At 46.8% G+C, this 26,251-nt stretch overlaps 1 protein-coding gene across 5 annotated transcripts in view; it reads left to right on the forward strand.

The window, feature by feature from the left end:
• HTR4 (5-hydroxytryptamine receptor 4) overlaps positions 1–26,251 on the forward strand; it is a 66,281-nt gene that overhangs the window by 39,089 nt on the left and 941 nt on the right. For 2 of the 5 annotated variants that reach the window (XM_033072901.1, XM_033072902.1), the window contains exons 5-6: positions 4,816–4,969; positions 5,718–6,559. In XM_033072901.1, coding sequence (XP_032928792.1) covers positions 4,816–4,969; positions 5,718–6,559 — 996 coding nt within the window. Of the gene's footprint in view, positions 1–4,815; positions 4,970–5,717; positions 6,560–14,087; positions 14,164–24,977; positions 25,170–26,251 lie in introns of all 5 variants that reach the window. The other 3 variants (XR_004419483.1, XR_004419484.1, XM_033072903.1) reach the window with 3 other exon arrangements.

The raw sequence follows: 26,251 nt of genomic DNA on the forward strand, positions 1-26,251 counted from the left end.
CCATGGTTGGGTGCCCAGGCTGTGGTTGGGTGCCCAGAGGATGCCCAGGCCATGGTTGGGTGCTCAGGCCATGGTTGGGTGCCCAGGCTGTGGTTGGGTGCCCAGAGGTTGTCCCAGGCCATGGTTGGGTGCCCAGAGGATGCCCAGGCCATGGTTGGGTGCCCAGGCGCTGTCCCAGGCTGGCACGGAGCCGCTGTCCCCAGCAGTGCCCTGTGGAACATGCCTGTGCTGTGCAGGGCCATGAGGAGGTTTTTAGTTGGGAGAATGATTAAAACTTTGGATAACTCTCAGTAATTAATGGTTCCAGCCCGATTAAATGCCCCAAATCCCAAATTGTGGAGTTCTGCCCTGGCTGTAAGTTCCTGTGCCTGTTTCACCTGGATCTCAGGTGGGAGAGCAGAGAGGCAGCAGGAAAAGCTGGAGCCTGTCCCCAAGGTGTGAGAGGTGACACAAACCTGGAGCTGTCCCTGCCAGGCTTTGCAGAATCCAGGTCCCAGAGCATTAAGGAAAATCCCAGAGCAGATGGCCACAGCTCAGCCTGAGGGATGCTCTGTCCTTTATTGATCTTTGCAAAGCCTCCAGAAATATTTCATTTATTTTGCCACCCTTGCTGCCAATAACCCTCCCCACACCTCAGCCTCACAGGGACCACGGAGGAGCCCTCTCTCATCTCCATTTGGCAACATGCATTTGTTTGTGTTCCCTGCTAAATTTATCCAGCTCCAATTAACTGTTCTCTTTAGCATTTTTCTCAGTGTAATTATCTCAACACCAGCAGGCCGTTGTTTTTCTAATAAGAATTTAATTTTGTTAGATATAATCATTTTAGGACATTTTCTTTTTCTGGACCAACGGTGCAGAACTTTGTTTTCTTTGGCACAATGAGAGCCCAAAGCTTATTTGCTCAGTGGAAAAAAGAAAAATAGAAAGAGCTGTTCTTTCCAAAAAAAAGTTAAAATCTGGTTCCACAGAGGCCAGAACCTGTTTTCACTGAGATATCAGCAACAGTAATGTTGGATTCATTTCCCACAGGCACAAATAAATTGAAATTGTGGCTCCTTAAGTTCATCACTTGGTCAGGGCTCAGCTGGAGACTCTGGATTCCCTGAGGGACAAGGACAAGGACAGTGACCTCCCAGTGACAGAGGGCTTGGCTCTTGCACCCTAACTTTGGGAGACAGCCAGCAGCACCCACTGTTTTCCCATCCTTTGGTCTTCTTTTTTTTTTTTCAGTTTTCCTGTCTTTTGGCTTCTTTTTTTTCCAATTTTTCTGTCTTTTGGCTTCTTTTTTCCTAGATGATTTAAGGGGGGTGAGATATTACTCAGTGTGAGTGCTCAGTGAGTGTTCTGTGTCTCATCCTGGCCCCAGTGATGATCCAGCATATGCTATGTACATCATTTTACATCTGCACATGACACCAAAAGCTTCGAGGTGTGGGCCACCCCCAGAGCCAGGCTGTTCATAAGGCTGGGGGTGGATTTGTCTGTCTGCTAAAGAGCTCCTTGCAGGGTGGTGCCTACAGGCTCCCAGCTCCAAATTTTAATTTCTTAATGCTTTAAGTTTTTTCCAAGGGTAAGGTATGATCTCCTGCAGCTCAATAATTCTGTTTCTGTAGTGCCCAGGAGGCAAGGAAGGAGCAGGGGTGTGGTCAGAGCATCAGCAGGGCTTGGGCAGGAGCTGAGAGCTCCAGGGCAGCTTTTCCACAGCCAGAGGTGTTTAGATAAATAAATATTTCCTTGCCATGGCCCACAGCTGGGCTGTGCTGCTGTCAGGGTGTGGAACTGCCCTGGTTCCCAACTGGGACCTTGGGAAGATGGAAACAGAGTGCCAGGACAAGGGAATGGCTGCACATTGGCAGAGGGCAGGGCTAGGTGGGGTTTGGGAAGGAATTCCTGGCTGTGGATCCCTGGAAGTGTCCAAGCCTTGGACAGTGGAAGGTGTCCCTGCCCATGGCTGGGGTGGAATTAAATTATCTTTAAGGTCCCTTCCCAAATCCCTTCCCTGTGGTTCTGTGCTTTCTGCAGTGGCCAGAAGAGCCATAAGGCCAGAGAAATGATGGATTTCTTCTTTTCATCCATAATCAAATGTTAGCACATGATTCATTCCTGTGGCAAATGTCTGATCAGGAAAAGGAGAAGTATTACAATAACCTTTGCTTTACTGGGAGAGCTGCAGCTCCAGGAAGGGATTCCTGTGTTTCCCTTTCAGTGGAGAATGTCATCGCAGAGGAGAGGAGGTTTCACATCAGCTGCTCTGCTGTGGGGAGCAGGGAAGTGAGCATTTGCAAGGGACTTGACTGATAATAGAGAGAATTAATATTTAATTGGGCCTGGACATGGCATTAATCATGTGTATGTATTGCATTTTCTGTTCATCCATCACACTGCCACAGCAGCACATAGCAGATATTCCTGGGGAGCCCAGCAAAACAATTCTGGCTTGAAATGAAGCACAAATACAGAGCTTGTCTATTCCAGCCTCTGACTAAAACTATTGATAGTCTCACAGGTAGAATTACTGTTCTCCCAGTGAATAAATAGCTGCTTAAATGCTCAGCACATGGATCAAATCCTCATCTCCTGCAGGAACTGGGACTTCCAGGGCTTCTGGTGGCACCCTCAGCTGTCTGGGAGCTGATTGCTGGGATGGGAACCCTGCTGGGCTCTGGAGAAGGGGGTGCTGTGCTCCTCTGCCTCCCTCCCCATCACACAATTGTCACCCACACCTGCTCAGGGCACTTTGTCACCCAAAACTGTGACAGGAGGAGCCCAGCTCGACTCTGAGCACGGGAGAACTTCTGGTAGCAGCAGCGAAAATGAAATAAAATAAAATCTTTTGACGTGAAAGTGGAGGAAAATTGCTGCTGAATCACTGGGAGGGAAGAAAAATGGGAGCTTAAGGTGTCATTTTTACAGGCATAATTTTTACTCTAATGGCCTCTAATAGCAGGAACAATTCAGTGCAATTCTTTCAGCTGCAGCAGAGAGAGGAGCAGAGAAATGTGATCACTCAAACTGCTGGCAAGAATTGTTTTCCTGCTGTAGTTAATTAGCAGTGTGCAGTGGTTTTCTCTTCCTGTTTGCTTATCCAACTTGTCAAAGGGTAGCTGCTGTCTTGGCTGGTTTTATCCTTTTATTTATTGGATTTCTTCTTTTGTCCTTTCTGCAAAGAAATGGAGTCTCTCGTGACTTGGCTTTGATGTCCAGCACTTTCAGTGGATGACTTTGAAATAAGAAACAATTAAATAGTTTAAATATATATTTTTAATATAGATCCTTTGTGCTGAGAGTCAGGGGAGCAGCTCTGATGCCAAGGGAAGCTCCCTCTGTCCCAGTAAATTCCTGTTGCAATTCGAAATTAATTTCCTGGGACAGGGATCAGCCTAAGGGGAGTTGGAGCTCCACGAGGGGAACTTTTCACCCACAGGTCTGAAAGAGCAGCTCCTGGCAGATCCAATTATTTTTTGGAAGTGCAGCTTTCCAGAGGAACAGGCTGATTTTTCATGCACACAGGAAAGCAGAGGGGAATGGAGGAATTATCAAATTGCAGTAGTTGAATGCCTGTTTCAGCGTTTTTCCCCTGTGACATTTTGAATCTTGTTTCAAAGAGACTTTTAAGAAATGTTTTCTTTTGACACTTTGATATTATTTCAAGCCTCTGTGTGGAATATATCATCTGGTTTTATCAAAATAAAGCAATTCAGTTGACTCCACATGACTTTAAAAAAAAAAAAGTCTTAGGAAAAAATGGAAATTCTTATATTTTTGTGCCTGTTTAGGACAGAGCTCTTGGTTCCCACTCAAATCTCAAAGAGTAGCTCTTTAATACACACACGTCCTTGCTAATTTACTTCCTCTAATTCATGGTTCTGCTGAACTCATAAAAATTTTTACAGAGTGTGCTGAAATCTAAAAATCTGAAGAGCAAAAAATATTTTATTGGGAACCTGAGACTGATTGTCAGGTCAGGACCACGGAAAGTCTGCAATTTGGTATTTGCTGATCTGATCTGATCTTCTTAAAAACAAATAATCATTTCAGAGCCAGAGATTTCCAGTTTTAGGGTTGCTAGCCCTTCCTGATGGAGAGATCCACCTGCAGGGGGTGGCACAGGGATCAAACAAACAGAAAATTTGATTTTTTTATCTCTTTGAGAAGACATTTTTAGGTCCTAAATATTTTAAGAGCAGGGAGCTGTTGTACTTGGGGTATTTTGAGTGGGTCAGGAGGAGGAAGGAGAGTTCAGGACACATCCCCTGACACCTTTGCTCTGTCCTTGGGAAGGTTAAAGCCCAGCTAGAAAAGAGGTGGATTCCTGGGAAATGGAAAAACACACTTCATTTTACTGACATTTTCACAGCTTTGGGAGACTTTGTTGATTTGTGGTAACAGCTTTTGCAGCCTTGTCAAAATAAATATCCAGTGCAGGTAGGAAATTCAGCCAAGGAAGGAAGGAAGGAAGGAAGGAAGGAAGGAAGGAAGGAGGGAAGGGATGTTCCTTGGAGGGTGGGGACATCCTCAGGGGCTGAATATGGAATCTCTCCCTTTCCCTGCCACCTCAGACAACCCACAGCATTTACCTGTGCCTCATTCTCCTGGCTGGAAAGCAGAAAACTTTGGCTTTTCCTTGCAAACCACTGTGGAAAAATCCCAAATTCCTGCGTAGAGGCCCAATGGAAGCAGGCTACAGACTCCTATTTTCCCTCTGTTTTGAAAGGCAGGAGAAACAGCAGGAGAAACAGAATTTAATTTGTAGAAGGCTTGGAAGTGTCCTCTGACTGTTTCAGTGCCATTTTTGCCACTTTTGCCCTGCAGGTACTATGCCATCTGCTGCCAGCCCCTGGTGTACAGGAACAAGATGACGCCGCTGCGCATCGCTGTGATGCTGGGAGGCTGCTGGGTCATCCCAACCTTCATTTCCTTCCTCCCTATCATGCAAGGCTGGAATAGCATTGGCATCATTGATCTGGTGAGTAGCCAAGGAGGGACAATCCAATGTGCTGGGTGTTCTTTAAAAAGCAATTTTTCAGGGAAAGGGAAAAAAGGAGAAATTTTCTGTTCCCAGCGCAAAGGGGATGTTGAATTTCTGGATTTCTTTAAGGGGGGTTGAAGTGGTTCTGTCCTGGAAGGGCTGACACAAGACAGTGGTGGCCTGGGAGAGGATTTTACCAAAATTCACTCTCAGTTCAGTCAGGAGTCCTTGGAAAAAAAGGCCAAGCCCCAGCTGGCCCCTGAAACACCTCAGCAGTCCTTGGTCCCCTTGGCCTTTGCAGCTCTCGCTTCAATAAGAGGCAGGATTATTTTCTTGGTAGAATAAACAAGAGCTTGGAGTGGCAGGGCAAGGGAATGGCTGCACACTGCCAGAGGGCAGGGTTAGGTGGGATATTGGGAAAAAATTCCCTGTGAGGGTGTGTTGGTTATGTACTGAAAGCACTTGGGAGGAGGGCACACTTAGAGGGGTTTTTTTAAGAAAACTTTTTTTTGTGAATGGACGAAATTAGTGCATTAGCCAGAAAATTCAAACTAAACCAGAGCAGCGAGGCCCTGGCACAGAGAGGTTGTGGAGGTGTCCAAGGATGGCTGGATGGGGCTTGGAGCACCTGCTCTAGTGGAAGGTGTCCCAGCCCATGACATGAGATCATCTTTGAGGTCCCTCCCATTCTCTGATTCCCACTTTATCCCTCCTTCCTCGCCTCACCCTCCCCTCCGAACGCCAGATCCAGCAAAGACAATTCAACAAAGCCTCCAACTCCACCTACTGCATCTTCATGGTGAACAAACCCTACGCCATCACCTGCTCCGTGGTGGCTTTTTACATCCCCTTCCTGCTGATGGTGCTGGCCTACCACCGCATCTACGTGACGGCGCGGGCACACGCGCGGCAGATCCGGCTGCTGCAGCGCGCGGGGAACCCCCAGGAGCCACGGCAGAACCTGCAGGAGCCACGGCAGAACTTCCAGGAGACACGGCAGAACTTCCAGGAACCACGGCAGAGCCTGCAGGAGCCACGGCAGAGCCTGCAGGAGCCATGGCAGAACCTGCAGGAGCCACGGAAGAACTTCCAGGAGCCACAGAAGCACCTCCAGGAGTCACAGCAGAACTTGCAGGAGCCACGGCAGAGCCTGCAGGAGCCACAGAAGCACCTCCAGGAGCCACAAAAGCACCTCCAGGAGCCACAGAAACACCCCCAGGAGCCACGGCAGCACCTCCAGGACCAGCACAGCTCCCACCGCATGAAAACCGAGACCAAGGCTGCCAAGACCCTGTGCATCATCATGGGCTGCTTCTGCCTCTGCTGGGCCCCGTTCTTCGTCACCAACATCGTGGATCCCTTCATTAACTACACAGTGCCCGGCAAGCTGTGGACGGCCTTCCTGTGGCTGGGCTACATCAACTCGGGCCTGAACCCTTTCCTCTACGCCTTCCTCAACAAGGCTTTCAGACGTGCCTTCCTCATCATCCTGTGCTGCGGCGACGAGCGCTACCGAAGGCCTTCCATCCTGGGCCAGAGCGTGCCCTGCTCCACCACCACCATCAACGGCTCCACGCACGTCCTGAGGTGAGTGATGGAGCACAGGAGAGGCACAGTTCAAGGGATGAAGGAGGGATTTGTTAAAAAGGTCTTCAAAGGATTCAGCTTGGGCAGTGTGAGAGGCAGGGCAAGAGCCCGGCCTACACCCAAGGTGGAGCCAAGATGGATTTGAGTCACGAGTTTTCCCACTTCTATCAGTTTTGTTCTGTTTCCATCTTGGGGTTCATTGTCCAATTCCAACCCCAGGTTCTGCAGTCCCACCCTCCCAGATTCTCTCCTCAATTCCCTGTTTGCACTTTTTGGGGCTGGAGCTGCAGCGTGTCCTTGGTTCTGGGGCTGGGAAAGGATTGTTGTGTGTGCCTGGGCTGGGAGAGAACCTGGAACACTTTGTGTGGAGTTCAGAGTCACACACCAATACAGAGCCTGGAACACTTTGTGTGGAGTTCAGAGTCACACACCAACACAGAGCCTGGAACACTTTGTGTGGAGTTCAGAGTCACACACCAATACAGAGCCTGGAACACTTTGTGTGGAGTTCAGAGTCACACACCAATACAGAGCCTGGAACACTTTGTGTGGAGTTCAGAGTCACACACCAATACAGAGCCTGGAACACTTTGTGTGGAGTTCAGAGTTATATCCTAACACAGTGTAGAGTCTGGGAAATATAAAAACTAAATCTTGAGGCATCAGCCCAGGGCTGCACAGAGCCTGCAGCCACCAGCAAGAGGCGTTTGTACAGGATTGTTTCCATTTTGCAATATCTTGGTGGTAGAAATGCTTAGAAAGGGATGGGGCAGAAGCAATCCTGAGGGGGCTCAGCCTGGGTTTGCAGGGAACACGAATGTGCAGCTTTTCCAGAGATGTGCCCAGGAAAGAGCTGGGAGAGGCAGAAGTTGGATAGGAGCTCCCCTGGGAGCTCCACGGGGGCTGCAGCAGGATCAGACACTTTTCCAACCTCAAAGTTGCTTCTTCCCGGCCAAAAGTTTCTGCAGATGGAGTTGTACCAGTGGGATTTTACAGCAGCTTTTTGTCCCCTGGCAGGGAGAGCAGTGGCAGGAGGAACAGACCTTGTGTTGAACTCAGCTCTAACAAAAATTAGCACAATAATGAACTGTAAATAGATGGGGATTTCTGGGTGTTCAGGGCTCTGTGCAACACCAGACTGAGAAAAACCAAAATCATCCAAAAAATGCTGTGTTCCCCTTGAGGCAGATTGTTTGCATTTCTTCTGTCATGAGTAGATATTTATTCAACACAAACCAACAAACTCCTGCCCCCATGAATCACTGAACTCTTGTAGAGCACAAGTGGATGGGGAGCCAGCTCAGCATTGCTGGAATTCCTGGATAAAACAAGTTGGGAAATTTGGCCACAGCAAAGAAAGATGACTTTGGGTGAAATAATCTGAGCAATGATCAGAGCAGACAAATTCTGGAACATCTGGGTCAGGGAGGTCACTCTGCTGTGCTCCCATTTCCTCTCAGAAGTGCTCAGAGCACTGCACTGGTCTCTTCAGGGAAAGCTCTGGTGAGAGGTTTATTTACCACTCGTTTTCCAGCACTGAGAGGTCTTCTCCAAATGTCAATTGGATTTCTCCAGAGGAAAACACATCCTGATTTTTCTCTTGAAAGAAACAAAGTGGGAAAAGCCAGAAACAAGCACCTTGGGGTTGGAACTGCAGTGAGCCCCAGGGTTCCCTGCTGCCCCTGGAACAGGAGTGCAGCAACTCAGAGCTCCAGTTTTTAGAGGTTTAACAGCTCCATGGATCCACTGGAATAAAAATAAATCCCTGCTGGTTGTAGGAAAGAGCTCAGAGCTGCTGTGGAGCAAAAGGATGAGTGATCATAGAATCCTGGAACCACTGAATGGTTTGGGTGTTTGGTTTGTGCTGGTTTTTGAATGGTTTGGGATGGTTTTTGCATGGTTTGGGATGTTTTCTGGATGGTTTGGGATGTTTTCTGGATGATTTGAGATGTTTTTTGAATGGCTTGAGATGTTTTTTAGATGGTTTGTGGTAGCTTTTTGAATGATTTAGGATGTTTTTAGATGGTTTGGGGTGTTTTTTGAGTGGTTTGGGATGTGTGGCTCTCAGCCAGGATTCCCCCACAGCACAGGGTGGTCCCTGTCCCTTCCCCAGCAGCTCCTTTATTTATGGCACCAAGAGAGAAGATCTTTTTCCCTTACCAAGGTGCTGATAAAGCACATTCCCACTAAATTATTTTTTTGGAAATTCCTGAGCAAAAGCTTGAGAAACACAGCAAATGATGAGCATTTAAAAATGGTGATTTCAGTGATATTTCATTTGTTTTGCCCAGGGCAGGGCAGCCAGGGGTTGCTCAAGATGTGTTTTCCACTCCAGAGGTTTCAGTTCAGGGATCAGCTCCCTGTGCCAGAAGTGGCTCCAGACCAAGGCCAGGCTTGGGGATCTGATTGCTGCCTGGAAATGCTAATATTGTTAAATAGTCAAGAGGTAATTTGGTTTTCACCTAAATTTCATTAGCTGCCAACCTGGAAAGGGATTCTAAAAACACGGGGGATGATTAGACTCAATAACAACAACAACAACAAAAAGTTTTGTCATTTCTTGGAGGAGCTTTCTTAATTTTTTAATGAAGCTTTGCCAACATTTACAGCCAAACTTATGTTCCAGCTTCCCTGGTGTGGTTTTCCAGCCTTGATGTGACATTCCCTGAGCAGGGCACAGGGAGCTGTGAGCACCAGAGCTCCCTCAGACACGTTTGGGTGAGTCAGGGGAGATTTGGGATCTGCTGCAGGATCCCAGGGCAGAGGAGCCCTCAGCTCCAGGAATGTGGGTGCTCCTCAAAGCCCAAGCTCTCCCCAGTGTCAGAGGAGCCTCCTTCCCCCAAACCCTGCTCCCCAAAAAGCAGGACCCTGCTGAAGTTTTGTCCCAGCTCCAAAAATGCCTCACAGGAGGGAACAGAGCTTTGGTAAGAGAAAAGCTTCTTGTAATTGTGCTGAGTGAAATCAAGACATTTCTCTTATTTCCTACAAAGCAGAGAGGGGATTCAAGTTTTAAAATACCAGACTTTCCTTCAATTTTTGAAGGATCATCTTTTTCAATGTGCCTGGATGTTGGAAAAAGAGATTACACCCATTTTTGTTATTTGGCCTAATACAATATTCAGGATCAGAAGTTCTGCATTAATTTGTGTCTGGTGGAGGAGCTGAGGCTCTGCAGGGCACCTGGAGCTTTGCAATGACTGAAATGCCATTAAATCTTTGTCTGCATGGTTTGTGCCTTGGGAAATGGAGGCAGTGGTGTTTGGTGGGGCTGGAATTTGGGATCCATGGCCCAGAGCAGAGCCCTGCTGGCCACAGCCCCACATTCCCTGCAGCTGGAATGCCTGGCAGCCCCTCCTGGCACACTGCAAAGCCCAGCCCTGCTGGAAACTTCCCACTTAAACGGGAAATAATATTAATTAAATAATGGAGTGCAACTTAAACAAGTGCATTTAGATAAAACACAGACATCCCTCATAACACAGCACATATTGAATCCAACTCCAGTCCTTTGCCTCTCCACTCATTCCAGAGGTCCAAAACAAGGTTTAAAATTAATTTTGGTACCTGAATAAACTCTATTATGGATAGAAATTTGCTCTCCACCTACTTGCCTTCTGTTCCAACTGACCTTTGAATGTGTTGGGGTTGGTTCCCTCCTCTCCAGAGATTAATTTGGTTTATCAGCAAAGTGTTCTCAGACAGTGCAAATCAGCAGGTGCAAAGAGCTCCACATGCCTTAGGGTTAGAAACTCTATAGAAACCTCAGCAATTATTGTCATGTTCTGTTCTTCCTCGGGGCAGTAGTATCTCCAACTCAGAGCTAATTATGTAAGTGCATTTTAATTTTAGGTTCACTTCTTTGTTCTTCTTTTCAATAATTCTCTTCCTTTCTGATTGCTAGAGGAGAATTTCTTTAAGCATTGTGTGCACCACGCCATTGTAAACTCACAATGTGGAAAAGCTTCCCTGTTGCTGCTTTAAAATTGCTTTTAAGGCTTTTGGAGTGTGTGTGGGAGAGAAAATCTTGTTATTCCCGAGATAAACTGGGTATTTCCAGGAAGGTGTCAAGGACTTTCAGCACATCTGTTGTGATTTGATTGCTTTTTAACAATTTGCCATTTTGGGGTCCCTCCCCTTGCCTGCGGTGCTCACCCACCTGAGATCCCAGCCCTTGGGCAGCTCTGAGCATCTTTCCACCTCCCATGTTCCATTTCAGAACAGAGAATTGGTGTTTGGAGGGTTTGGTTTGGTTTATTTGGTGTAGCAGAGGTGATCCACGTGCTGCTCAGTGCACCCTGGATGGGTGACCTGGCCTGGGAGGGATCCAGAGCCAGGCTGGATTTGGGTTTGCCATCAGCAAAGTTCTTTGGCTGTGGAAATGTGGGGATTGCATCCTGCCCTGCCAATATTCCATCCCTGTCAAGTCCAGCTGATTAAGGCTGGTCCTGCATGAGCTGATGATTTCCAGTCCCTCTGCATTAGTCCTTCTGTTCTGTGGCCATGGCAGACCAGAGGAAAGAGCATTTTAAAATGCAGGTAACCAGATTTAGGAGGCAGTTTGGGAGCTCCTCAGGGACTCCTGCTCTTAAATTGGATTCCAGAAGGCACAGACACGTTCCAGGCACAGGTCTGAAATGAGTTTTGCACAGAATCCTTGGGACAGACTTGGCTGGGTGACTTTTCCTGGCAGTGCTGGGCTGGGGATGGGAATTGCTGAGGCTCCTCTGGAATTCCTCCCTCTCTCTGCTGCTGTTTCCCCTCTGAGAAGTCAGGATTCCCATCTGGCTTCGTTCAGCCTGCCTTGGCAGTGGTTTCAAAGTCAATCACGTCCCTGGAGTGTGGATTGTGTCTGACACTGTCACTGCCAGGCTTTCAGAGATGTTCCTGAAGATTTGGCAGAAGGGTTGTTAATGAGGCTGTTAATTTGTGTCATTCCACTGAGCCGTCAAAGCACTTCAGGAAGTCGGAGCACGTGGCACTAAAGAGCTTTGTGCTTTATTTGTGAAGTGTTTGTGCTATTGTGGAATTGCTGAGGCTGGGAAAGCCCTCCAGGATCACTGAATCCAAGCTGTGCCACATCCCCAGCTTGTCCCCAGAGCACCGAGTGCCTTGGACACCCCCAGAGATGGGGATCCAAACCTCCCTGAGCAGCCCCTTCTATTTTTTATTTTTATATTTTATTTTTATATTTTTATATTTAGCAGCCCAAACGATGTGACATCCACACAGGAGCGTTTTCCTGCTCTGAAATCATTTTCTCTCTCAAAATGAAGTCTGACAATTCCTTTAACCTCCCAAGCTCTGACTCCTGGCAGTGCTTTTTCCACCACTGAAGTGGAGCCACTTCTGGAAAAACACATAAACATCAGTTTAAGTGCAATGCACAGTAATATATTGTGGAGATTGATTTAAAATTGAAGGAAACAACATGGATTTGTCCCTTTGCAAAGCTCCATGAAACAGGGCAGAGCCAAACAGGCAAACCCAGGTACAAAGGAAAAGAAAAATCAAGAAACTGGTTGTGCCTCATATTAATGTTATCTATGAGTAACTTTATCCCTGATTGATCTGTCAGTGCACAGGAACAGCCCCAGTTCCCACTGATATATTAAAGGCACATTAATGCATTCAGGGAGATTCATGCCCTCTGCTGCTTTTGTGACAGGCTTTTATAGCACCAGGGCTGGTATTTATTAGCACTGAAAGCACTTCATAACACTGGCACCTAACATTGGAGACAAGACCTGCACAAAGCAACTGCTCCACAGGCAGGAAAGCAATTAGGAGTGACACTTCCACAAGTGCTGCCAGGAGATCTTCAAAGAGCTGAGTTCCACAGAGCCTGCACGGCTCTGGAGCTGCCACTGGGGAAGGTGGGAGTGATTTATCCTGCAGGAGTGTCCCATCCGCCTCCTGCAGCCCCTGGGCATCCCTGGAAATCCATCCTTGGGCACAGGGGGAGCGGGGAAAATCAGGATCTCTGCTGCTGTGACAGGGACAGCAGCCAGGGAAGGGCTGGAGCTGTGCCAGGGGGATTTGGGATGGATTTCAGGGATTGTTCTTCCACCAGAGGGTGCTGGGCACTGCCCAGGCTCCCCAGGGAATGGACATGGACATGGACAGCACAGCCAGGGAATTCAGGCTGGGATTGCTGGGGCTGTGCAGGGCAGGGTTGGCCTGGATGATCCTGTGGGAACTCAGGATATTCCACAGCTTCCCATAAAACAGCAGCTCACAGAGCCCAGGGAAATGAATGATGCACTTCAGTGACAAACCAATTCTTCTAGTTTTGAAAGGATCTTTGTCCTTGATAAATTGTAAAACAAGCCCATAAAATCCTTTAAAACAAGCTGCAAGCTAAATTAATTTCCTTAAAACCCTCTTTCCCCCCATGGCTTCACACATGTTAGCCTGGGAAGATTTGGCTGTAAAATTGTGTCTGCTCACCTTGGAATTCTTGTGTCCCATAATGAATAGCTGGGCAGCACAGGCTGCTGGGCTCTCCTGGAGCTCCCTGCCCTTCTCTCCTCCCTCATGCAGGCACAGGACACACACAGGGGTTCCAAGCTCCTGTTCCACACTCAGCTGCATTAAGGGACAATTCTCCATGATCCTCTCATGACATAAGGAAAGCTGTTTAACTCTGAGGAACTGCAGATGCTCAAAATTTGATTTCTTCCAATCCAGGAGTGCTGTTTTATATGAGAATTTCCTTTTCCACTGTTTCAGGCTCAAGATGAGGGAGGGGTTGCAGCTGCTCAGTGTTTTAGGAACCCCTGGAATTCCCTGTTACATTTCAGGGCATTGCTGACAAACCAGCAGCCCACAGAGGGATTTTGAAGCTCATCCTTGCAGCCAGGTATAGTTCCAGCTTAGGTAAGGATTCAGTGGTAGCTGCTGTCCTGCACTGCACACTCAGGGAGCTCATCTCTTCTTTAAAACCCAGCCCAGCATTTCCAGCACTGTCAAAAGACTCCAGGATCAGCAGCCAGGGGTATCCAGCAGCTCTGCATTGCCTCCACAAATCAGAATTTTTTAGCAGTGAGCATGGCTGCTAAAATCATGGGGACAAATCAAGTTACAACTCCCTGGACTTTGGTTTTAGAGCCAGGTGTGGTTTCCTCCAGAGACGATCCTCAGCCCACAGGGGTGGTTGGGATTCATGGAATGAAGGCAACACCCAGCTCCCAAATCCCTTCCAGAGCAGTACTGAAGAGTTTTGGAAAACAGGCTCAGCAGAGAATTCCTGCCTAAAACCCTATGGGGAGATAGGGAAAGGATTTTCTTGGAAAGCAGAATGATTCCCAAAATGTTTTATGGAGAAAAGGCCTCCAGCTGATGGCTCAGATGGTTCTGAGTGAAAATCAGGCTCCTTTCAGTGGGAGGTTTGGGGTGTAGCTCTGAGTGATGCCATTGACTGCTCAGTGTTTGATGTGGGGCTGTTTCCCAATTAACCAGCGCTGTGTTTTTTCCTTTTTCCCCCTTAACTCCTCACTGTGTCTGTCTTTGCTCCTTCCTGCACTAAAAGTGGCTGTTCCTCTGTCTCCAAGCTCCTCCTGCTCTTCTGCAGCAGACCAGCTCCTGTCTAGCCATGACCATGCTCTGTAAGTCCCTTCTTTTATTACTGCAGCTCTGTGTGTTCACTGTTTATTGCAACCCACTGGAACTCCTCCTTTATTTATGGCTGAACCTTTGTGGGGTGGAGGCAGCAGCCCCAGGGGAATGGGGATGCCTGACAGGACACTGGGAGTGGGCTCTGGCTGCAGGATTCTCTGGCTAACAGGGATTCTGCACTTTGGGATGGTTGTTCTCACTCCAAGGATGAGGGTACAGCACTGCAGGGTCTCACACAGAGAAAAGCAGGATACAGAGAGTTTGGATACTGGGGAAAATTCTTCCCTGTGAGGGTGGGGATGCCCTGGATCCCTGGAAGTGTCCAAGGGCAGGTTGGACCTGGCTGAAGTTGGTTAAACCTGACAGCTCAGAGGCTTCCCCTTCCCTCAGAGGCTCCTGCCACCATGGGAATGCTCCAGGGCCAGGCACTTCCAGACATGCAGCTCCAGAAAAGGGGGATAAGGCTGGAATTGGCTTCCCCCTCAAAAATGGTTCTGGAACAAGGGCAGGGGAAAGGAGCAGGGCTCATCCCAGGACTGAGAAAATCCTGGTGGTCACAGTGACAGCCTCCCTGGCTGGGAACTGGGATGCCAAGGGCTGGCAGGACACAGAGAAAACCCCACAGCACCCCCAGGGACCCATCCCTTCCCCTGCAGCCCCAAATCCTGGGCAGCCTGCACAGATCCCACTAAACCTGCAATTATCCCAGCAGACTTGGGGCAGGCAGGGGGTTCCCTCTCCCTTTTCCCTTCAGTGCTTTTGTTTATTCCTCATTAGGCACACAGATTTCAGGGAGGCAGCAGATTTCAGCGGAGTTCAGGGCAGTTTCTGCTCCCTCCATCTGGAAGTTTCCTCAGCCAGGTTCCCTGGGAGGGCTGGGCACCCAGGGAGGCAGAGCTGTGCTCAGGCTGCAATCTGCTCTGCAGAACTCCCAGCCACTGAGGCAGAGCTGGCACCATCCCTGAGACAGAATCACATAATCCCACGAGATAATCACAATGCTTTGGGTGGGAAGGGATCCTGCAGCTCTTCCCCCACTCCCACGGGCACCCTGCACTAGCCCAGCTTGTTCCAACTCCTGTCCAACCCTGGACACTTCAGGATCCTTCACATTTTGGGATCTGAGGTTTCACTGAGCACTCAGAGGTCTCAGTTTCAGCTGTACCTGGCTGTTTTTCCTTCACTCCTTCGTGTCAGGTGTCTGTGAAATGTCCCCATGTGAGTTTTTCTGTCTGCTCTCATCCCTGTGTCCCTCCCTTTATTGTGACCCATCTTGGCTGCGATTTTCCCAAAAAGCTTCACTGGGGAGAGGCTGCAAATGTGATCTGCTGGGTGTGCTGCTCTCCCTGCCTCTGCCTGGAACAATCCAAGCTGAGCTGCTGCCAAACCCTGTGACCCTTGGACCATCCCCTCTCCCCTCCTTCTGCTGGGCACAGGGAGGAAAGTCTGCATTTTCCATCATATCTATGCAGAAGAGTTACAAACCCTTCCCCATCTGCTCTGGCAGGGTTTTAAAGTGACAAACATCTCCCTCAAGGTCAGGACAGCAGCAAGAGTAGCTCAGATCCAGAAAGCAACAAGGAGCAAGGACAAAAAAAATTCAAAATGCACTGGAAAAAGCTGCCCTGGGCAGCTCCTTCCCTGCTCTGGGCCAGTTTTCCCTGGTCTAGGGACAGAACTGGGGTTATGGAGCTGCTGCTTGTTCTTCTGCTTCTCTCCACGTCCTTGTTTATGCCCCTAGCTGATTTTGTCACAGTTGTTATTGATGAAACCCTCGGTGAGGCTGCACAAAAGTTATTGGAGATCATGTTGAGGATTTTTTTGAGGCTTAGAAGCACTGAGAGAGAAGTTGTCAATGCCTGTGGTAGGAACACAGCTGATTGAAACACCTCAGGCACCAGAAAAAGTGTTTTCAACTTGGAACTCAAGCCTTTCCCCACAATCATCCTGGGAGGCTGCAGCATGTGCCTGGAAGGAGAAGGAAAATCCCTTTTTGTCTTTTTTTTCCTACATTAACAAGTCGTTGGTGTGGTGGATGATCCCTGGTGGGAGTCACAGCTGCACAAGAGCTGTCTTGGGAAGAGGTTTCAGCAGCAGGAACCAGGGGCTGCCCAATTCTCCAAAGCACAAATCCTTCAGTTTTGAGGAATGCTGTCAAAGAACCAATGGAAATACCCAGCCTGAACAGGAAAGGCAATAAGAATGATGAGTGCTTCGTTAGCAGCCTGGATTAATTATCAAGTGGATTTGTGGCAGTTTGCTCAGCAGCTCCCTGCGAATTCCACCTGCTCTTCTCCAGCAGCCATGAACTCCAGGGCTGTGCAGCATTCCTGGCTTGGATCCAAGGGGAAGGAGCCAAATCCTGCCATGGGGGAATCAGGGAAGAATCAGGAAAGAGAGGGAAACTTTCCCTTTATTCCTCCAGGGTGAAAGAGGAAGCAGAGGGTGTGTGTGTGTGCTCTGTATTTCAAGCTTGGAGCCAGCACCTCTGAAGGCTTCTCCAGACACCTCACTGTGACTTTTCCTTGAGATTCCAGGGATCCAGCACCTCTGAAGGCTCCTCCAGACACGTCACTGTGACTTTTCCTTGAGATTGCAGGGATTTGTGAGCTGAAGCTGCTCCTCCATCCCCACTCGCGCGCCGTGGTGCCGATGGCAGCGCCATTTCCAGAGCTATAAACAGTGTCATTGTCATAGCTCTTGGAATGGTTCTGCCATAAGCACTGGACTGCCAGCAGCTTGGGAGGGCCTGGAAGTGCCCTGCATTGGCATGAAGTCGGTTCCTGAAGGATGGATGAAGGTTGGCTCTCAGTGCTTGAGCCTCCAGCAATCACCACGCTCTCCTAACACAAATTCTTCAGGGATTGCTTCCAGAATTCCCTGCTTGGACCAAGAAGAAACAGAAAATTCATGGAAATGCTGGGAGAAAACCACTCAGGCTCTGCTGGTCTGTCTTGGGGAAGAATTGTACTTTTACAGTGAGTTTGGACATGGGTGAGTTGGGAGCAATCTGCTCATCCTAAGCAGCCCATCCTTGGGGATGTGGAGCTCTTGTGCTGTATTCCCAAAGGAATCCTGGTGACAAAATCATCACAAGCGGAGCTGTCAAGCACAACAGGAGCATCAGGAGCCCCAGGGTCACAGGACAATCCCTGCCTTTGCTCTCCTTTGTCCTTGCTCCAAGATTTTTCCTGCATTGTTCTGCATTTTGCCATCCCAGCTTGTTTTTGGCAGAGGAGAGGAGGAGGCCCAGCAGCTGCAGGGCACAGAAATCAGTGTGGATGTGCCAGGGTCCAGGCAGGTGTTGGGGAAGGGAATTCCCTGTTCCCACAAAGCCCTGGCAATCAGGGAGAGAATTTCCTGCAGGAATTCCCACTCCATGGGCAGCTGATCCCTTTGGGCCTGGCTCAGACCAGGGATGCACAGAGGGGCCAGGGCACAGGGGCTGAAGCTTCTGGAACAAGAACAAGCTGTGAACTCCTGGCAAATCCCAGATCTGTCTGCCAGGAGTCTGGTTCCTGCTCCAGAAGATCCCGCAGGGATCTGAGAGCCCCAGCAAAGGGAAATGTCTCTGGCTCAAGGTGCAATATCAGGGGTGGATTCTGCTCACTGCCAAACCCACAGTTTACCTGAGCAACCCTCTGGAGGCATTTTAAGAACTCATTAATTCCTTCAGCTTCTGGATTAAACTCTTGTGCAAAACATCCCATCAAACAGAGCCCATCCTATGGGGTGTTAGTGTAATTAAATAAAGAGAGAAGTGAGCTCCAGAGGTGCCCACAACATTTAATTAAGATTAATTAAGCAGCATGAGATACAGCTGGAGAGGATGAGAGGGAGCAATTGAGAACTGGCTCAGCAAAGGGGGGTGCTGGGTTCAGAAATGGATTTTCAGCTTCCCCAGCCGAGTTTATTTGAAGGGTTTGGGTTTATCCCCCCTCTCCTGGCCAAGCACAGAATCCCTGGGAATGGCAGGAGGGAAGGTCTGGGTATGGAGGCTCTAACACAGATAAAGCTGCCACAATAAACACCAGATTTCCTTCTCTTCCTCTCTGAGGCAGCAGTGTCAGCTTCATCCTTAGAGAATCCCAGAATGGTTTGGGTTGGAAGGGACCTTAAACCTGATCCAGTTCCAAGCCCAAACCTCCTCCCCCTGTCCCAGGCTGCTCCAGGTGTCCAGCCTGGCCTTGGGCACTCCCAGGGGCTGCTCTGGGCACCCAGATCCTCCCCAAGATCCAACCTAAACCTTCTCAGCTGCAGGCTCAGAATTGGGCAAAGCATCCCTTTGGTTGCCTCATAACACAAAGAATTGTGGCACAAAATTGGGTTTATTTTGTGAGGCCAGTTATTGTTGTAGGAGAGCCCAAGCTTCAGTTCCATTGCAAACTTGGAGGGTGAAAAGCAATTTTCTGTTCCATTTGCCACATGTAGCACTGCTTTGTCTTTTTCTTTTTTTTCCTGCTTTTCCTCAGGAAGGAACAAACATAAATCTGAGCAGATTTTATTGACCACAGCAGGGACTAGGACAGAGATTTATGGACTGTGTCATCTCCTCTGGAGCAGCAAATAGACCTGGGGCAGCCAAGGGGTGGCACAACCTTCAGAAGTTTGAATTTGTTTGCAAATTCCGTGGCAATAAAATAAAGGACAGGTGGGGGCTCAGGTGGCCCTGAAGGACACTCAGAGCCCAAAAGAACAGAAATAACCTGGTGTGAGCAGCAGGAATGTGGAAATGAAGGGTTTGCACACACAGGTGTGGGGATGGCCTTGGTGCCTCCTCCTGTGCTCAAAATCCATTCCTGGGTCACTGGAGCTCCTCAGGCATGTCCCAGGCTGCAGGGAACTTCTCTAAGGAATGATCTCAAAAGGAGCTGCTGAGAGCTGCCTTTACTCTGAGTTTAAAAAAAGAAAAAATTCCATCAGAAAATAAATAAATATCTGCTTGATTATGGGCCCTGGTTTTTCGGCTTCCCCTCATCCTCCCCACAAAATATTATAATAAATTTTATAAGCTTCTGTAAAATTATAAAAATTTTATAATAGAATAAGCTTCGAGTATATAGTATATCTATTATATAGAGAATAGATATTATATAATATGTTATAAACTATATTTTATATTATATAGTCTACATGTTATATATATAATATTATATTTTATATATTATTTTAAACTTATTATTGCCTTATATTCTGATTTCTACCTCTCCTTACCCTGGATGTGGCACATTCAGATGTTGAGCTTGACATTTTCGTTTTGGGCACCTTCAGGAGGTTGAGGCTCTGCTCATTAGGATTCACAGGAGCTCAGGGGACAGAGGGACAGAAATTGGGACACAGCAGCTCTGAATCCCAGCAAAATGAAGCAGCAGCTCCCATTCCTTTCAGCAAATTTAGAAAATTTCCCTGATGGAATTGCTGGTTTGATCCAAGTGATGTTGATAAAAACCAGAGCACATCTGTTGTACTTGATGAAAACAGTGCAGCAGCATTTCAGGTGGAAATATTAATTGATTTCTGCACTGCAGATTTCTTCTTGGATGTTTAAATGATTGCTAAGGAGGAGGGAAAGGCTCAGGGAGATCAGCAAATCCATGAGTAAGGATGGATGTGGAGGGTTGCCCAAGAGCCATTTAATGAAATGTAAAAAGCCCCAAGAGGATGGATTAATTAATTAATTAATTATTAAATGTTCTTCAGCTCACAATTATTTCATATTGTTCACAGCTCACAATTAATTAATATTCTTCAGGTCACAATTAATTCATATTGTTCACAGCTCACAATTATTTAATATTCTTCAGGTCACAATTAATTCATATTGTTCACAGCTCACAATTAATTAATTAATATTCTTCAGCTCACAATTAATATTGTTCACAGCTCACACTTAATTCATATTCTTCAGCTCACCATTAGTTTATCTTGTTCACAACCCACAATTAATTAATGTTCTTCAGCTCACAATTAGTTTATATTGTTCACATCTCACAATTAATTCATATTGTCCACAGCTCACAATTAATTTATATTCTTCAGCTCACAATTAATTCATACTGTTCACAGCTCTCAATTAATTTTCTTCAGCTCACAATTAATTTATATTGTTCAGAGATCACAATTAATATTCTTCAGCTCACAATTAATTCATCTTGTTCAGAGCTCACAATTAATATTCTTCAGCTCACAATTATTTCATATGGTTCAGAGCTCACAATTAATTCATATTGTTCAAAGCTCACAATTAATTCTTATTCTTCAGCTCACAATTAGTTCATATTGTTCACAGCTCACAATTAATTCACATTGTTCCCAGCTTTGCAAATTCACACCCAGTGGGCTGAGAGGGAGAAAGTGCAAAGCCAGGAATGTTCTGCTTTAATCACATCATAGAAATATTAATTGGAAAATCTGGATGAAGGAGGAAAGGGGAGAAGAAACTCCCACAGAACACAAGGTGCTGGAGCCTGGTGTTTGCTCCCTCAGCAGGATGGAGACCTGAGGAAAGGCAGCCAAATCATCTTTAATTAAAAAGTGGATAAAATTTACTGAGCTTAACCTACAACAGGTGCTAGTTGAGATGTTAAAGGCATCACAAGGATATTTATTATTAATTTTAAATGAGTTTTTTTCTTATTAAATTTAACAGGTTTTAAATTGACTGTTATTTAACTGATATTTTGTTATTTAATTTTGATGTCATTACTCCATTACAAAGAAAACACAATTTTCAGTCCTTAAATCAGATACCTTCAGGTAAGCACAGCTTCCCAACAGCACCTTGGGGCTGTCCAGAATTTCCCAGGGCTCAGGAGTGTGGATTTTGTATTTCCCAGGGCTCAGGAGTGTGGATTTTGCATTTCCCAGGACACTGGGGTGTGGATTTTGCATTTCCCAGGGCTCAGAGCTGTGGGTTTTGCATTTCCCAGGACACAGAAGTTTGAATTTTGCATTTCTCAGGACTCAGAAGTTTGAATTTTGCAGGGAGGGCTGATGGATCCCTGGAGCAGAGCCCTTCCCTGAGCCTGCAGGGTGGGAGGGAGCCCCAGCTGCTGAGAGGGAGTTGGTGACATTTGCTGCTGAGCAAGGAGCCCAAAGGAGTGCCAGGAACAATGTGCACAGCCAGACTTTTGTTATCAAACACGTGATGCTCGGGAGAAAATCTGCTTTTGACACCTAAAAAAAAAAAAAAAGCTCTGCAGGGAAGGAGGGGGAGTTGTTTTTTGGGGTGGTTTTTTTGTTTGGTTTTTTAATTGGTTTTTTTTGCCAGTTTTCAACGATGTAATTCCATTTTTCCACTGGATATTTCAGTGAAGAAAAGTCCCCCATTCCCAGAGGGAAATATTGGAAGGGAGGTTTGGATCCATCCCTGGAGGTGCCCAAGGAATTCCTGCAGGTGGCTCTGGGCTGGGACAGCTTTTCCAACCTGAAATTCCCCCCCTGTGGCACATTAGAAACCTGAACAGCTCCAAGTTTCACTCCACAGCTTTAACAAATGTAGATTTATTTTTTTTCCCCCAGCAGAAAAAAGATTTAATTTAAAATTTAAATTTCATTTCAGCCAGCACTGAGCCCTCCATTAAAAAAAAAAAAAGAAAAAAGAAGAAGAAAAAAAAAAAGAAAAATTGTTCCCTTCCATTTGAATATTATTAATTGTTTCATTAATTGAGACACTTAAACCCAGTCTGAGCCATCCCATCTGGGGGTGGCTGGGAGCTGCTCTGTGTTCCTGATGTGTCTGAGCCCTTCCAAGTGCTCCTCATTATCACATTTGGGGCTCTGATGACTGTTCCATTAATTATGGTACAAAAAACCAACTGGAGGCCAAAATCTGGAGCTAATTAGAGCCTGTAATGGAGTGCCAGGATTCACATGAACAGAGAAATGGAAACGGGAGAAAAAGGGGAAAGGCTCCTCTTCCTCACATCCCCTGAGTGGCCTCATTTATTTACTCATTTATTTTCTCATTTATTTACTCATTTATTTACTCATTTACCCTGGTTTATAATCAGCAAACTCATTTCACTCACTGCAAACAAGGAGCTCCTCGTTGCTTTTGAAATCTGTTTCATTTTTGTCCTTTGGTGCCCCAAATTTCTGATTTTGTTGTGGAAACATCGAGTTCTGCAGCGTTGAAATGTCCCAAATCCGTGGGGGAAAAATTCAGCAGCTCTGGGCCATCCCCACCCTCTTGGCTGCTGTTTGGATCTGGGGATTTCCAGCCCCAATTTGGGTTCATAACACCCAAATTCCAAAGGTTTCAGCTGAAGTTGAGCAAAACATCCTGCAGTGGAAAATGGGGAAAATGAGAAACATTATCCAGGTGGAGCAGCTGAAAGGAAAAGGGAAAAATGATCAAATTCAGCAATTGTGGTGAGGGGGATTGGACACAAGCACAGAGAAATTCATCACCAGAGGCTGGCAATAAAGAGGATAAAAAAGGGAGATGGAAATGAGCACCTGCAGTCCCAGGGAAACAAAATTTGGGTCAAATTCAGCAGGAGAAAAGCAGAAGGAAACAGATGCTGAGGGGCTTGGACAGCTCATCTCAAGATCCTGTTTCAGGTTATTATTTGCCTGCACTTCTAAACATCCTCCTTGAAAAAGATCCACAGCTCCTGCAAACACAAAAGGAAGGGACTGGAGGGGTTTGGTCTTGGGTTGCCAGGAAAAAAAAGAGGATGATGGAACAAGGGGGGGAAAAAAAGAGACACAAACATATTGGGAGATGCTTGCTTCACTTCCTGAGACTTGTCAGAGAAAAAAAAAAAATCAAAATCTTTATCTCTTTTTTTATGTTTCTCTTATTCAAGGGCTTTGCTTGCTTGGGAGCTGCTAATTTTAAATCTGTATTTCTGCAGAAATCCTACAAAGCACCCTGAAAGCTGGGTGCTGTGGGCTGGAAACAAATATTTCCTAAAACCTCTGCCTGATATTGAGCAAAGAATGACGAGGGCTGAGCGCAGCCCCCAAGGTCAGAACAGCATTATTTGATTTAAAGATAATTAAGAGATTCAGCTGAACTGCTCAGGAGTGGGAAAATAAACACTTGTCATGAGACAGAGAGAGATTTGTGTTTAGATTTGACTACAAAGGACTCTAAAATCAACACTGCTGTCAGAGCCATGTAAATAATTCAGCAATCCCAAGTTTTCCCAAGATCTGTTGGGCTGTGATGGGATAATTCCATTTATTCTTACCCTGCTCTAATGGTTTTATGCTGCTGGCCAAGTGCAGAACTGGGAACTGGACAAATTCAGCCCAGAGGTTGCAGAGTTTCTGGGAAGTTTTTTATTTCCTGGGAATGCTGAGAGAGGGATAATCCTGCTCCCATTTGTGCAAGTTTCACATGCAGCTGCATTAAAAGCAAACTTGTGCAATTCCATTTAATTTGGCCTCTGAACTCGTTTTTTCAGCAGAAGATGGAAATGGAAAAATGCATTTTGTTCCCAGTTCCTTCTGACACTTGGTGTAGTTCAGATTTGAGGATTTTGCTCTTTTAAAAAGTGGGAAAACATCACAGATTAAAACCGAGAATTCCAGAGATTCTTGGATTTTGTGTCGCACTCTTCTCAGTTCTCTGATTCTCAGCATCTCCCAATTCTCCAAAAACATCAAAATTACTTTTCCAGGGAGATTGTGGAGGGGACCTTCCTGATTCCTGGAGAACAGGCTCAGATTTTATTCCTGCAGTTCCATCTCTGGGATCTTTGCTGCTGCTTCCCACCTGGAGAATTCATGGTTCCCCCCAGACCCATCCTGCACTTCCAGGGGGTTCTGGCTGCTGTGGGGGAGCAGAAATGAAACACAGAAATAACAAAAAGATTCTTTTCCACCCATTCCTGACACAGGAATGGAGCAGAGCAGATCCAGCACAGGATAAATCACAAAATCTGGGATAAATCACAAAAATCACCTGAAGCTGCTCTGTCTTCCCCTCACTTTTAGAGTGGTTTGTGAATTCTGTTGTGTTCTAATTCAGAATTTATAATTCTGGGGCTGAGCAGATGGTGCAAGTCTGGTTTCAGTGATGTGCTCACTAAACCTCTGCCAAGTGATTGTTCACCACAGCCCCCATTTCAGATCAATTATTTGTTCCCTCTGGAGGCAGCAGAGCTTTGGGCTGCATCCTCCTGCAGTGACAGATGTGGCTCAGCTGGAGCAGTGCTCCTGGACAAGGTTGTCCTGGGGTGATGTGGAGAAATCCGGTTTTCCTCTGGAGTCCAGTGGAGAAAGGGGCTCCCTTAGTGTCCCAAAACCTCTGTTTTTATCTTGGTGAGAAATGTTGGGCTCTTCCCCCTGGCTGGAGCAACTCCCAATGGGATGCAGTAATTTTATCAGTGCCACAGTGGGACTCAATGGCCATGAGCAGAAAATGACTGGCTGGAGGAAGGATGGGGTGTGAAAAGATAAAGAACACTGCCCCAGCTGGTTTATAAACCATGGCCATGAACAGGAGATATCCCATGGAGATAAAGAACACTGCCCCAGCTGGTTTATAAACCATGGCCATGAACAGGAGATATCCCATGAGATAAAGAACACTGCCCTGCCTGGTTTATAAACCATGGCCATGAACAGGAGATATCCCATGAGATAAAGAACACTGCCCCAGCTGGTTTCAATGGATGCCCATTAGCAGAATATCTCCCACAGAGATCAGGATCACTGCCCCACCCTCAGCAGATGGTGACAGAACAGAACCTTTTATCACACCCTGAATTGTAACCCCAGACACCCCAGGCAGCCACAGCTGCCCCCCAATGCTCTCTGCTCCTGTCCCACCCCTGCTCTTTCCCCACAGGGTGAACAGCTGGAAGTGCTGAAGTCCCTGCAGAGGCTCCTGCCAGACCCTTTGTGCCTCCCCACACCCCGGGACACCTTAATGACTCCTCCTTAGCTTAATGAACCTCTGGCAATCAATCAATCAATCAATCAATCACCGCCTGCTCTTGCTGCTCCTGCTCCGTCGGGACTCGGCAGGACACGGAGGAAGGTTTGGATCCCTGGGGGGTGCAGATGGAGCAGGGGCTGTCCCCTCTGTGTCCCCTCTGTGTCCCCTCTGTGTCCCCTCTGTGTCCCCTTGTGGTCAGTGGTGTCTCTGTTGAGCCTGAGCCCATCACCTGTGTTGTTTTAGAGTCTCTGTGTTCCAGCCCGAGACTCATCTATTGTTTCCAGAGTTGTTTATTTTATCTAATTTAAAAGTTCTTTCCCTGCCCAGCCCAGGTCTGTTCAGCAGCTCAGCCCCAGGCACACTGCCCACCCTGGGGTGGAATTATCTTTTTATATTATAAACTACATAAACATTATTTACAATTATCTCCCAATACCTGTCACTTATATTGCACAGTCTGGTTCTACTCTAAACCAATCTAAAAGTGCCAACATCACCCAGAAGGTGGATGCAGGAAGAAGGAGAAAGAAGGACAGAACACGCCCAAATTCCTCCATCCTGACCCCAGACCCTTATTATAAACAATCTTAAAAACCTGCTTTTTCACCCTATAATAATCTAACTTACACTCTACTTATTTTTTGTGACTTGTAACTCTTCATGCAAAGGTGGTAATTTTTCCCAGGGGTTAAAATCGAAGGCACAGAGGCTTGGGCTCTGTGCCAAGGTCTCTGAGCCCCCTGCCAGGGTCTCAAACCATCAAAGTACCCAGAGGGAAGTCCTGGGCTCTCACATCCCCTCTGTGCCACTCCCTGTGTCCCACAGTGTCCCTGTCTGACCTGAGGGAAAAACACCTTTTACTGTTTGGGTAAAATTTAAAAGGTTTAATAAAAAGACAATAGGAGGCACTCATAAAGTAAAGGTTTAAAACAGCTGGGTGCTTGGGGCTGCTTTGGGAATGCTTTTTAAAATATGTTTTACAATACATTAACTTGTATATTTATAGTTTTTATGTATAGTTTAACTTTTTTTGAGAACTATTTAGCATGGTTACTTTTTGGGTTTGTTTTCTTAGAGCATGTGTGTTTTTTGGCGTGTGGTTTTATTTTTTTTATTATTATTATTTTTTAATTTGGGTGGTGGGTTTGGCTTTTTGCAGCTGGTGAGTGTTGATAATTGTTGAT

Source organism: Catharus ustulatus, chromosome 15 (assembly GCF_009819885.2).
Source record: "Catharus ustulatus isolate bCatUst1 chromosome 15, bCatUst1.pri.v2, whole genome shotgun sequence".
NCBI classification, from domain to species: Eukaryota; Metazoa; Chordata; class Aves; order Passeriformes; family Turdidae; genus Catharus; species Catharus ustulatus.